The sequence below is a fragment of the Dermacentor silvarum genome, chromosome 3 (genome assembly GCF_013339745.2).
Source record: "Dermacentor silvarum isolate Dsil-2018 chromosome 3, BIME_Dsil_1.4, whole genome shotgun sequence".
Lineage (NCBI taxonomy): Eukaryota > Metazoa > Arthropoda > Arachnida > Ixodida > Ixodidae > Dermacentor > Dermacentor silvarum.
This window is the reverse complement of record NC_051156.1, coordinates 75,128,972-75,142,480: the sequence shown is the minus strand read 5'-3', so window position 1 is coordinate 75,142,480 and position 13,509 is coordinate 75,128,972. Positions and strand designations below refer to the sequence as shown.

Here is a 13,509-nt window from a genome sequence, read left to right as displayed (position 1 = left end):
CACATATATGCAGCAAATACCTCCCAGATATAAGGCCAGAATGCCCTAAATGCCAAAATCCAAAGTGCGACTTAGATCACATGCTGTGGCAGTGTCCCGAGCTAAACGCTTGCTTCGGGTCTCCTGCCACCGAGGACGACTGGATCAACCACCTCAGGAGCCCCGACAGGGCCCTTCAACACCAGGCCGTCCAGAAGGCCCAACAGGTGGCTGGCGAGCTCCGACTCCCAGTCCCCACATGGGCGGAGCTACCGGGCCGGCCCCCGTAAGGGGTGCCCAGGGCCCTTCAGGACCTTTAATAAAGTTAATTTTCTCTCTCTCTCTCTCTCATCATCCCACCTGGTTTCCTGCCGTCCTCGACTGCGCTTCCCTTCTCTTGGTATCCATTCTGTAACCCTAATGGTCCACCGGCTATCCATCCTACGCATTACATGGCCTGCCCAGCTCCATTTCTTCCGCTTAATGTCAACTAGAATATCGGCTATCCCCGTTTGTTCTCTGATCCACACCGCTCTCTTCCTGTCTCTTAACGTTACTCCTAAGATTTTGCGTTCCATCGCTCTTTGTGCGGTCCTTAACTTGTTCTCGAGCTTCTTTGTTAATCTCCAAGTTTCTGCCCCATATGTTAGCACCGGTAGAATGCAATGATTGCACTTTTCTTTTCAACGGCAGTGGTAAGCTCCCAGTCAGGATGGGGCAATGCCTGCCGTATGCACTCCAACCCAATTTTATTCTTCTGTAAATTTCTTTTTCATGATCAGGGTCCCCTGTGAGTAACTGACCTAGATAAACGTACTCTTTTACAGACTCTCGAGGCTGACTGGCGATCCTGAATTCTTGTTCCCTTGCCAGGCTATTGAACATTATCTTTGTCTTCTGCATATTCATCTTCAACCCCACTCTTTCACTTTATCGGTTAAGCTCCTCAATCATTTGTTGTAATTCGTCTCCATTGTTGCTGAATAGGACAATGTCAACTGCAAAACGAAGGTTGCTGAGATATTCGCCGTCGATCCTCACTCTTAAGCCTTCCCAGTCTAAGAGCTTGAATACTTCTTTTAAGCATGCAGTGAATAGCATTGGAGAGATTGTATCTCCTTGCCGGACCCCTTTCGTGATCGGTAACTTTCTACTTTTCTTGTGGAGAACCAAGGTAGCTGTGAAATCCTTGTAGATATTTGCTAAGACATTCACGTATGCCTGCTGTACTCCTTGATTACGCAATGCCTCTATGACTGCTGGTATCTTTAGTGAATCAAATGCTTTTTCATAATCTATGAAAGCCATATAGAGAGGTTGATTGTACTCCGCAGATTTCTCAATTACCTGATTGATGACATGGATATGATCCATCGTAGAATATCTCTTCCTGAAGCCAGCCTGTTCTCTAGGTTGGCTGAAGTCAAGTGCTGCCCTGATTCTATTGGAAATTATCTTGAGGAATATTTTATATAATACTGAAAGTAAGCTAATGGGTCTGTAATTCTTCAATTCTTTAACGTCTCCTTTCTTATGGATAAGTATAATGTTGGCGTTCTTCCAGCTCTCTGGTACACTTGAAGTTGTGAGGCACTGCGTATAAAGGGCCGCAAGCTTTTCAAGCATGATATCTCCTCCATCTTTGATTAAATCTGCTGTTATTCCATCTTCTCCAGCCGCTTTTCCCCTGGTCATGCCTTTCAAGGCCCTTCTAACTTCATCGCTAGTTATAGAAGGAGCTTCTGTATCCGGTTTATCACTATCGCGAATGGAAGTAGCTTGGCTGTTTTGGGAACTGTACAAGTAAGTATAGAATTCTTCCGCTGCTTTTACTATATCATCTAAATTGCTGATGATATTACCATGTTTGTCTTTCAGTGCATACATCTTGCCTTGTCCTATGCCAAGCTTTCTTACTGATTTCATGCTGCGTCCATATTTTGCGGCTTCCTCAATCTTTCCCACGTTATAATTTCGAATATCCCTTACTTTCTTCTTGTTGATCAGTTTCGACAGTTCAGCGAATTCTATATAATCTCTTGAGTTGGACACTTTCATGTTTTGACGTTTCTTTATTAGGTCCTTTGTTTCTTGGGACAGCTTCCCTACTGGTTGCCTTGGTGCCTTACCTCCCACTTCAATTGCTGCTTCTGAGATCAGCCTAGTTACGGTTTCATTCATTACCTCTATGTTATCTTCATCTTCCTGTTCTAAAGCTGCATATTTGTTTGTGAGCACAAGCCTGAATTGGTCTGCTTTCACCCTTACTGCGTCTAGGTTGGCCTGTTTCCTCTTGACTAATTTCACTCTTTCTCTTTTCAAATTGAGAGAAATCCTAGGCCTCACTAACCTATGGTCACTGCACTTTACCTTACCTAACACTTCTACATTCTGCACTATGCTTGGATCGGCAGAGAGTATGAAATCTATTTCATTCCTTGTTTCTCCATTAGGGCTTTTCCAGGTCCACTTCCTGTTGCTGCGCTTCCTGAAGAATGTATTCATTATTCGGAGCCTATTCCTTTCCGCGAATTCTACCAACATCTCTATTACAACTTTGTAATAGCTTGTAGCAAAGATGAATGTATGAATGAACTTTATTGTACGAAGAGTGGTTGGTGTGGTTATTCTCGGGTGGAGCCCTCTTGTAGAGTACCACTGGGCGCGGCGGCTCGCCGGGCCTGGTCCAGGGTCGCCAGTTGGCTTCCCAGTGCCAGCTCGGAAAGCCGTGCTTCCCAAGACCACGTTGTGAGTGTCTGTGATGAGCTCACCAGCCTGGATACTGCCTCGGCTGGGTGTTCCATACACTGGTATGTAATGTGTGTCAGTGTGGCTGTGTGGTCGTTGCACCATGGGCATACACTGGTTGTGTATACCTCTGGAAACATTGCGTGCAACCTTGATATGTGCGGGTAAGTGTTGGTTTGAAGGCGGCGCCAGTCCCTGGCTTGTTGGCTGCTTAACTTGGGATGTGGAGGAGCGTACTTCCGTCTGGTCAGGCGTTGGTCCTCCAAAATGTGCCTGCTCGTAATGGGATCTTCATGGTGGTTTGTGAGAGGCCTCGAAGAGTCGGCCAGCAAGTCCGCGAGCTAGACAGTCGGCCTCCTCGTTTTCTTCGAGGCCTGTGTGCCCTGGGCACCAGATGACCCCATGGTCCTCAGTCAGCGTGAGGCCCAGGATATCGGTGACGCACCTGGGAAGTGTGCCTCTAATATATAACCGACAGGCGGCCTGTGAATCCGTCAGGATATATGCGGAGCGACCTCTTCGTTCTGCTTCTTTGATTGCGAGGGCTATGGCTGCTGCCTCTGCGGTGGCGCTTCATCTGGTGCGTATGGACGCGCAGGCCACCACTTTCTTTTGGTTAGTTACTGCCGTTGCGTATGCCGGTTTTCTGGGGCCTTGTGGTGTTGTCGTGTAAAGGCTAGCGTCGGTGTAGTAAGTATCAGGATCTTTCCTTCTCTGGAGGAGTTTTCGTGCTCGCGCTTGCCGGTGCTTTTGGTTCTATAGCGGATGCATGTCCTTGGGGACCGGTTCCACGATGATGCGAGCCCGTAGGTGCATCGGCACGATGACTGTCGTCTCCGCAGTATTAGGGGGTGAGCGGGTATCCCAGTCTTTGCAGTAGTTTTCTGCCCTGGTGTGTGGTGTTGAGTCGTTCTCTTTGTGCGATTAGCATTGCGGCTGCCAGTTCTTCATAAGTGTTATTTATGCCGATCGACATGAGCCTGTCGGTGCTCGTGCAATTCGGAAGTTGGAGTGCAGCTTTGTATGCGATTCTTATGAGCTTGTCGATGTTTTCTATTTCGGTCTTGCGTGTAGCTTGGAAGGGCAGAGCGAAGGTGATTCGGGTGAGAACGAAGGCCTGTACGAGGCGTAATGTCTCGCCTTCTGTCATCCCATCTTTACTTCTTGCTATTCTAGCTATGAGGGTTGCAATACTTTTTACGGTGTGTTTGAGTTTGTCTATTGCCGTCTTTACGCTCTTATTTTCTTGCATGTGCATTCCCAGGATTCGTGCTACCGGGGTTCTGTTGATGCCTTGTCCGGCAATGGTCAGGTGAAGTGGGGGTGCACGGTTGGACTTAGTGCGCGGTGGTCTTATCTGCAGGTATTCCGATTTGCTTGGGGCGCAGGTCATACCTGCCGCCTGAAGGTAACTTTGAATCTTGTCTATAGCGTTTTTCAGGACATCTTGCCGTTCTCCATAGGAGCCCTTGGTTGCCCATAGTGTAACGTCGTCCGCGTAAAAGGCACAGCCCAGATTCGGTATATCCTCCAGTTCTAGGACTAGCTTCCGGAGCCCGATGTTAAACCGGAATGGGGAGAGGATGGAACCCTGGGACGTGCCTTTCAGTGGAAGGTCGTATGGTGGTCAGTAAGTTCCGGCCATGCCAATCTGTACCTTGCGATTGCCAATGAATGTAGAGGCATAATGGAATATCCGTTCACCGCATCCAATGGCTGTGAGGCCGTCTAGTATGGTAGAGTGCGCGATGTTGTCGAAGGCTTTTTCGATGTCGAGGGCAAGGAGTAAGTTGTTGAGGCTACCTGTAGGTGGGTTGAGCACATCCTTTTTGAGCAATCAGAATATGTACTGGGCCGACATCCCTCGCCTGAATCCGTAAATAGATCTTGGTAGGAGCCCCTGTTCTTCTGTGTATTGTTCGAGGCAAGTGAGTATGACTTTTTTAAACATTTTGCCCATACAGAATGTTAGTGATATTGGTTGCAGCTGGTCAAGGCTTCTCCGCTTTCCTGGTTTCGGTATGAGTACGAACTGGGCCATTGTCCACTCAGTGGGTAGTTTTCCACCCGGTGTATATATTTCATGATTGAAGTGGTCCGTGATGGCTTGTAATGTGTCAGTGCTAAGGTTCCGTATCATGGCGTTTGTAATAGCATCCAATCCGGGTGCTGTATTCCTTTTGAAGCTTTGCGCCGCTGCATACACCTCTGCGAAGGTGATGGGTGCGTCCAGCTCGTGGTTGGGTGTTCCTTTGTATTCTTGACTAGTTATTGAATTTCCGTCCCGCTTGCGTTCTCCTGTGCACCGTTGTTTCAGCTCTTGTATTAACTGATCATGGTCCCCTTGAAATTCCCCCGCTAACCATTGGAGTGTAGCATTTGTTTCGGTTCTTGTGGTTGAGGGGTCCAAAAGACTCCGTAGGATGTTTCATGTCTTGTTCGTGCTTAATGTGCCTCTTAGGGAGTCACAGAATGTGCGCCAATTGTTATGGTAGAGTTCTTTTGCGTATGCGTTCGCTTTCTCGGTGATTCGCGCTATTAGGAGTCTCAGTTTTCTGCTTAGTTTCTGTCGGCGCCACCGTTTCGTGAGTCCCCGACGAGCTTCCCAAAGGTGTGTCAAGTGGTTGTCGATGGCGGGGGTGTCTGCCATAGTCTGATATATTTTAGTGTTTTCATCATAGAGGCCCTTAATGTAGTGAGTCCAGTCAGCTATGGTTTCTGGTTTGGGCCCATTTCCTACTTCTTGTTGCTCTCGATACTGAGTCCAGTTTGTGATTCTGGCTTTTCCGAGGGGGCGTCGTAGTTGAGCTGTTTCATAGGTTATTTCCACTATATTATGATCGCTGCCCAAGGTGTCATCCAACACGTTCAAGCGCGTTCAAGACCCTGGCATTGTTGGTGATGGCAAGGTCGGGTGTGGTGTCCCTGTTTACGCTGTTTCCCACACGGGTCGGCCTTCCCGGTGTCGTGAGGAGTATGTAGTCATATCGCTGTATCGCCTCTAGTAGTCTCGTACCTTTGGATCTGTCTTTGGCGTATCCCCATGTCCTGTGCCATGCGTTGAAATCCACTGTGATAATTAGGCGGTCGCGTGGTCCAAGCGTGGTGTTCAGATGTTGGAAGATGTGGCCAAACTCCGCGGTCATGTGGGGGACTATATAGGTTGCATATTACCTACTTCGGACGTCCCTTCTTGTCTGGCCAGAGCGTGACGATGTGGTTTGGAGTGTCTTCGTGCGGTACCGTTGCGAGTGTCACTGCGAATTCCTTCCTGACGAGTGTCGCTACCTTTGGGTGGTTAGGCTCTATGTGCAGTCTGTAGCCCGTAATCGCCTTGGGCCTAGCTCCCACTTCTTGCAGGCAGATTATGTCTAGAGGGATCAGCGCCGCCTGTATGTATAGTCTGAGTGTAGCGTGTTTGTTGTGCAAGGAACGAGAGTTCCAAGACCATATTGTGAGATTCTCTTTTGTTCTGGGTCGCCTATTTGCCATGATGCGAGGTGGTGGTTGTGCTTTCAGCGTCCGAGGTAAGCATGTTTTTGTCATCGGACTCCTGGGATCTCTGTATGGTATGCTTACGTCTACGCTTCGATTCTTTGAGGGTTTCATGAACGTATCGCTTTAGTTCCTGAAATTCTACCAAAAACTGCTGCATTTGTATTTTAGTTTGCTGCTCTATTTGTTGTTGCATTAGTAGCAGTTGATGTTGTATCGTGAGGTTTGTTTCTGGTTGTTGTATACCTGTGTGAACTACAGGATCGCGGTATGGTGTAGGTTGTGGTTGTGCGTGCCCGTTCTCTTGTGGCTTTTCCTTTGGGCTGACTATTTGCTGTTGTGTAGACTGTACTGTGGGTCTTGTGGTTTCCATAAGTTGGGCCAGCTGTTTTTCGAGCCAGGCTATTTTGCTCTCATATCTGTCTAGGCGTTGTTTCAGTTGTTTGTTTTCTGTGAATACTCTTTGATACTCTACGTTTTGTGTAATGGGTGTAGTATGTGCAGCTTTGGGAGCCACGACCTCCGCCCAGCTTACCTTGGCCGACGATGTCTGTTGGATGTGTCCATGGTTCCCGTCGATGCTACTGCCGCCTCCTGCTGGCGAAATGTTGTGGTGGTTCTTCTGCAGAGTCGGTGTTTGGTGGCGGTTCCTTGGTGGCGTTCGTGGTCGTCGGTTCAGGGACGGCGAGCGCGACCGGGAACGGCGCTTGTCGTCGCCCGATTTGTAGGCTTCTTCCTCCTCTTCGGAAGAGAACCAGCGGATGTTCTTCGTCCTCTGTGGGTGGTTGTTGTCCCAGGGGATCTTATGGGTGTGGTTGGCCTCCAGTTGTGGCTGTTTAGGTTTCGGTGGCTTAAGTCTCTTTTTGCAAGTTGGGCCCCCTGTGGGATGGGCCTCCCCGCACGAGGCGCAACTAATAGCACACGGTTGTCCATCTGTTGGATCTGTTAGTCCACACAGCCAGCAAATAGGGCGGTTCGGATGCGGGCAGACGTCTGTGCGGTGTCCTTTCTCTCGGCAGACCTTGCAAACTTGAATTGTGGGTCTGAATGGGTAGCAACGGAGCTCCCCTCCATAATAGTACACGGCTCGAGGTAGTGTGGGACCAAAAAAGGTGATAGCTGCACTTTTGGCTGTGCTGATCATTCGAGCAGTTATGATCTCTACCCCTTGCGTTCTCACACGGAGGTGGGCCATGAGAGTGTCGGTCGAGGTGTTCATCGGTACACCGTGGATGACCCCTCTTAGAGTGCCGTCTCCGTTTGCGGCGTAGGCACGGACGATGTGGGCCCGGTCGTTCAATATGAGCGTGCGTATCAGGCGTGCTTTGTCCGCAACTGCCTCATATTTGGTCGATAGGATCGCAATGTTTGATCCCGGATTAATTCCAAGGATGAATTGGTCATCCTTGAAGGCAGCTTGGCATGCATCTATGATTGCTTGCGCAAGCGTGGGAGTGAGAATATTTCTTAGTAGGAGGCCTTGGTTTGGGCGAATGACGATTTTGTAATCGTCCTTAGGCAATGGCGGTAGTTTAGGCAATTTCTTATAGGCTGACGTGCTCGTTTGTAGCAAAGATATATTATCGCTAGTAACTCGCTTACTCCTGTGGACCGTCACGAAAAATTCAGCTTAGACCATTCGAGTGTTGTCGGTGTAGTCGCTGTCACCCATGCTTTGGCACATTGATTCAAGTGTGCGCTCGTTCACATATTCCTTATACGTTGGCGATAGAGTGTGCGTAAGTTTGCATGCGAGTTGGGGTAGATGTGCTTAGATAACGTGCGCGAAACTTAATTACTTTGCAAGGAAGCGGCGCTGCTCCCTTTAACAAATTTAACGATCAATACTCACTTTTGCCAACGTTCCGTTATTGAAGTCCTTTCTTTGGAGCTTAGCGATACAACGTGGGCGGATGAGTCACATTTCTTTATCCACAAGGAAAGTTGTGCATCGAAAAGAGCCGGCAACATGGGCTGTCCGTATGTAGAAACGATCCGTGAACTTGGGCAACATATTCATTCCATTCCTTAACATTCCATGCAGTCACTATTTTTGTCGCCAACGACCACACATGTCTTCAATCCACCGCTTCACATTTTGTAGCATGAATGAAGCACAGTGCGTGAGCGAAATCCCAGTTGCATTTCTGACAGCTGATCGCACCGAAACAGGGCAGAAGTGGTAATGATTTCGGATTAGTGCGCTGTCGCTTACGCAACGCGTGGCGCGCCGCAGAAAGCGCCATCTCGTTTCTCGAGAACAAACTTCTGCGCGAAAAGGGCCTATATAACCTCCTTGCGCGTGACGGAGGAGGACGGCGCGTTTCCTGTCAGCTTCCCTCTCTTGTACGCGCCAGATTGAGCTGCGACCTTCGGCTCCCCTCGCGCGCTTTCACTCGCACATACAGGAAACGGCGGGAGGCGTCGGTGTTATCGTACTTGGACTTCGCACGGAACATCACGGCGACACCGACGGCGAAAATGCGCCTGGAGTGTCCATATCTATCGCAAAAAAATAAAAACAGAAGATATTGCTAAATGCGCATTGGCTTGCTAATTTAACTTCGTTGGACATGGATGCTGACTTTTTTATTACCAGTGCAAGATTCGCAGAGAATGCCGTAAAATTAGGTTGCACAACAATTTTAGCAGAGCATGGCGGAACACCAGCGAAACATGCATGAAAAGCCCAAAAGAAGTGCCGAAACACACATTGTTTCGATAAGTGCAATTTACCCGCTCAATGGCAGTTTGCGCTTCTTTCACGAAAAAGGAAGCTTTTGGCACATTGAGTGCAGAATTGTGGCACTGAATGGAAAAAGATGATCAGTTCACTGCAGTCAGCGCGTTTCATAACCATACAATCGCGCTATATATCGTTCACAGGGAAGCGCCGCCGTGTACGTTTTAATGCGTGCCTCCGGCCGCCTATCCACACTGCGCCAGTGCTGCATTGTAGCTCGATCTCGGTACTCCTACTCGCGCCGATTATCTAATATGGCTGAGTGAGCTATCTCAAATGTGACCACTCCCGCCTGGATGCCTGGATGGCGAAACGTACTACCAAGCTATGCTACTCTGAACGCCGAGTGAGAGGCTAAAGTTATTTCTGATTGCGTCATGCGTGGCTCAACAAACGGCACCATCCGTGTACACGACATATGCATGACCGAGTAATGGCTTCTTTCTTCTACAGAATGATACTGTAGCTCACTATAACGATACCAAAGTTAGGCGCGTGGGTGGTATGTTTGAAAAAATGTGGTTGATCCCTCTTATATAGGAATCGGTATAGAACACGAAAGTGAAACGTGTCTTCACAGAAGTAGTGTAATGTTTATTGCACATTGATATATAATGTCTATTGGTGTTTTGTGGCTAAAGCGCCCTTAGGCGTTGATGCACCCACGCTGACGCCTGGTGGCACGTCTCCTCCATCACGACTACCAACGTCGATGACCATGAGCAACCGTCGTGCATATGGAAGCTGCACTACGCTGCACACGCTAGCACAACGCGAAAGACGAAGCACGTAACTGACACACTAATACAACGCGCAAGACAAAGCACGTAACTGAATCGTCACCGAGTCAAATCAGCGCGTACAGCGCGTCGTAATTGCAGCCTCCGCGATCAACTTCAGAAACATTACCAACGCCACCTAGGTGGCGTTGGTAGTGCTTCTTAATGCCAGCGTCCCTTCGAATGCTGGCATCGAGGCGTCGTAGGGCTGAGACCACCGAAGCGTTCACTGTCGTTGCGCGTTAGTGTCATAATGCAGTACTTCTCTTTTCTGCTCGTAGGCGGCGGCACCGCCCCGAGCAAGAGCGCGGGTACACGGAGGAGTGTTAGATATATAAGGCGCGTCTGTGTAGCTCTCTGCAAATGCGTTTGTGGCGCAATGGGTTAAACGCTCGGCGATCTCTCGTCGCGGACCGAGAGGTCGTGGGTTCGATTTCCAAATTTTGCATGTTTGTGGAACTTTTATGCCGGGGTCCACCAAGACTTCACTGACGTATTTCCGTCACGGAAATACGTCATAGAACATAATACAAAGAAAGAAACCAGAAGAAAAACACTTTCGTGTTAAAATATATAAGCGGTAATACTGTTCCATGTTTTCATTACGCGCGGTTTTAGCAAGCGACCCCCTCTGAGCGATTCGGAAGACATTTCACGTCCAAACATTTATGCAGAAAATCTCCGTGTTCACTTTATGATGTAATGATTCGCCGGTGAAGGGGTGGCTTCGGCTCCAAGCGAAATGGGGCGTTGACGGTGGATGTCAGCTCACATATGCATGACTTTTTCAGCCGCATGACGTTCTCCGAGGAATTGTTACCCAGCTGCACATAAAATCGACCGCCGCATTTACGGAACTTGAGATCCGAGAAAGAGCTTAATGTCTCCATAGGCTGGGAATACAGCCTCGTAATCCACCCTGTAAGTGTATATACAAACGACATAGCGGTGAACGCACTTATTGGCTACAGTCACAAACAGCTGCACGAATTGGGAGCTTGTGCCATCGTCCACATTAATTTTGTCGACCACCCCGCCCCGGCTGCGAGCACCAGTCATTCTGGAGGGAAGAAGAAAAAGAAGAAGCATGCGGTGCACTCGGCCAGCAAGAAGAGCTTTCGTAAACTTATTGCCCGCTGTGGCGATATTCACTGTTATTGTCTACCACGTTTTCACGGTGACGTCGTGGAAGTGGAAAAGGAACAGAAGAAGCAGCAGCAGCAGCAGCCATAGTCCTCCGGTCAGTGGCAACGCGTGGATGCTGCAATACACGAGCGACGTGACACCCGTGGATAGATTTCTCTATGGATCAGATGTAAATGGCTCTGGTAGGTTCGCCCTCTTCACTTCACATTCGCGGACTTCATTGAAGCATGCGGCGACGTTTAGTGACCCAGCTACTTCCTTGTTTGCGTGGTTATAAGTGTATACGGACGTCGGCAATTCTCTTGATAAGACAGTTTTAGTGCAATGTATCAGCTGTTTCCCGACGCCCGCAACTCCGGTATACAGTTCCGCCCACGCTTGTAGTCGAAGATGGTTTTACATAGAGTGTTTCGCATCGCAAAAGCATGACAAACGCTTAAAGGCCAAACCCCATATGCGCGAAAATGCACGCGACAGCGACGAGCGACGGTATGAGCGACGAAACAGGCCGTTCGCGCGACGTGTCGCGTGGTCGAAATCGCGCGTTCGCTCGGTTTCTCAAATTTGAAATCCGTCGCCCGTCGCCCGGAAGAGCTGTGCTCAAGCAGCCAATAGTAAAACACCGGAACAGGATGTACATCAGTGACGTACTGCCGGTTATCTCCACGCACGGTTTTCGTCGATTGCCATGACCTCCTCTCCTCCTCTACGCCCGAGTCACGTGCACACAGCGAGCAAATAAAGTAATGTTTATGCACTTGCATATAAAAAAAATACTGCAGGACAATGATAAAAAATTTTATGTATTACTGTGCAACAAAACATATTATTTTACACTGCATACCGCTGTCAACGCGCCACATTTAGTACGAGTAGACGCCCTCTAGCCAGCAACAATGGAGATCGCTCGCTGAAGCAGTCGCGCGAATGGGGTTTGCCCGTGCAAGCGACAGCTTGCGCGAAGGCGATCTACGTCGCGTCGCTCGTCGCTGTCGCGCGCATTTTCGCGCTTATGGGGTTTGGCCTTAATGCCGTGAGTCCATTTTGCACATACAAACCAGAGCATTTTCGCAGAAACAGTGGTGCCGTTGCTTGGGTATAAGAGAGTAAAAAAGGCTAAAGCAAAACAATATCTAATACTTTGTATCCGAAAAATAATTTTGCTATTTATTTACTCTTTAAAGTAATTAGGAAGAAACCGCAAGCGAATCGCCACAGTCAGGATTGCGCCTTCCCTCTCTTCCCAGCAGAACGAGAGGTCCCGCCAATTCACGTGGTGTTCGTGATTCCGGGATGCCGAACCCCCGCAGTCAACCTCACCTCGAACGAACTGGGCGACGCCCTGGACACGCTGTTGCAGCACACCAGCCGACCGCTACACGTGGACGTGATAACGGCGTTGGACTCCAACAGCCACAAAGTCGTCATGCTGCTGGAGTGCCTGAGGCCGCGTATGCAGGCTGGAGTCAGCGCTGTGGTGAGGAGGGCAGCAAATGCACAGTGTGAATGTAACCATTAACGAAATCAGTCAATCATTCTATTTCTTTTTCGTCTTCAGAAGAGACAGGAAGAAAAGCTTAGGGACAGCGTGACGGGGTTCTTACTCCTTTTATAATGGACAGCTGAGCATTGGAGACTGATTGCAGAGGACGTTCTTTCAAAACGACGCGCCACGCAAAGCAGTACAAATACACGTGACGCAGTGTATGTATCTACTGCACACACACACACACACACACACACACACACACACACACACACACACACACACACGCACACGCACACGCACGCGCACGCACACGCACACGCACGCACGCACGCACACACACACACACACACACACACACACACACACACACACACACACACACACACACACACACACACACGTATATATATATATATATATATATATATATATATATATATATATATATATATATAGGAAAATCAGAAGCACAACTTCGCGGTTATCTTAGGTTTAATATTTTCCCAACAGTTTCTCTTGATACGCATTTCAAAAGTAGCCATCCACAACATTGCAAGAAAGCCATCCCGTATTCACAGGCCCACCGATACCGCCGCATCTGCTCTGACGAGAAAGACTTCCAATGTCATGCAAAGGAACTCAGAACGGCCCTGGTGGCGAAGCACTACCCGGAACATATTGTTGATGATGCTATAAGCCGAGCACAAGCCTTAGACAGAAATGAAATTTTGACTGGCTCAAAGCCCCGCCATCCGAAAAACCAAACCAACCTTATCCTCACCTACTCATCTACATTACCGCACGTGAACAACATCCTAGCCAAACACTTTAATATCATTCAGCAGAGCACACGTTTGTCTTCAATTTTCACAGAGCCACCCTGAGTTGTCTATCGCCGGGGAAGAAATCTAAGAGATATCCTCGTCAGAGCTAGGACAACAACGGTTCAAAACATAGAATCAGGCTGCAGACCTTGTGGTAAACCGCGCTGCAAGGTCTGTAAGCACATGACTTCAACCTGTCTTGCTAAGGCTACTTCCTCTGATTTCGCATTCAAAATTAAGGAACCTCTAAATTGTGACAGCAGCAATGTGATCTCCTGCCCAGTTGTGAACGTCTGCGACCCACAG

The 13,509-nt window shown here is 48.7% G+C and overlaps 1 protein-coding gene across 1 annotated transcript in view; it reads left to right on the top strand.

Annotated features, from left to right (window-relative positions):
- The first annotated feature begins 11,214 nt into the window (after nt 1-11,214).
- Nucleotides 11,215-13,509, top strand: part of LOC119444486 (xyloside xylosyltransferase 1) — a 19,200-nt gene continuing 16,905 nt past the window's right edge. Inside the window, exons 1-2 of the mRNA XM_037708882.1 lie at nt 11,215-11,248; nt 12,141-12,367. Of these exons, the coding sequence (XP_037564810.1) occupies nt 11,215-11,248; nt 12,141-12,367 (261 nt within the window). The remainder of the gene's footprint in view (nt 11,249-12,140; nt 12,368-13,509) is intronic.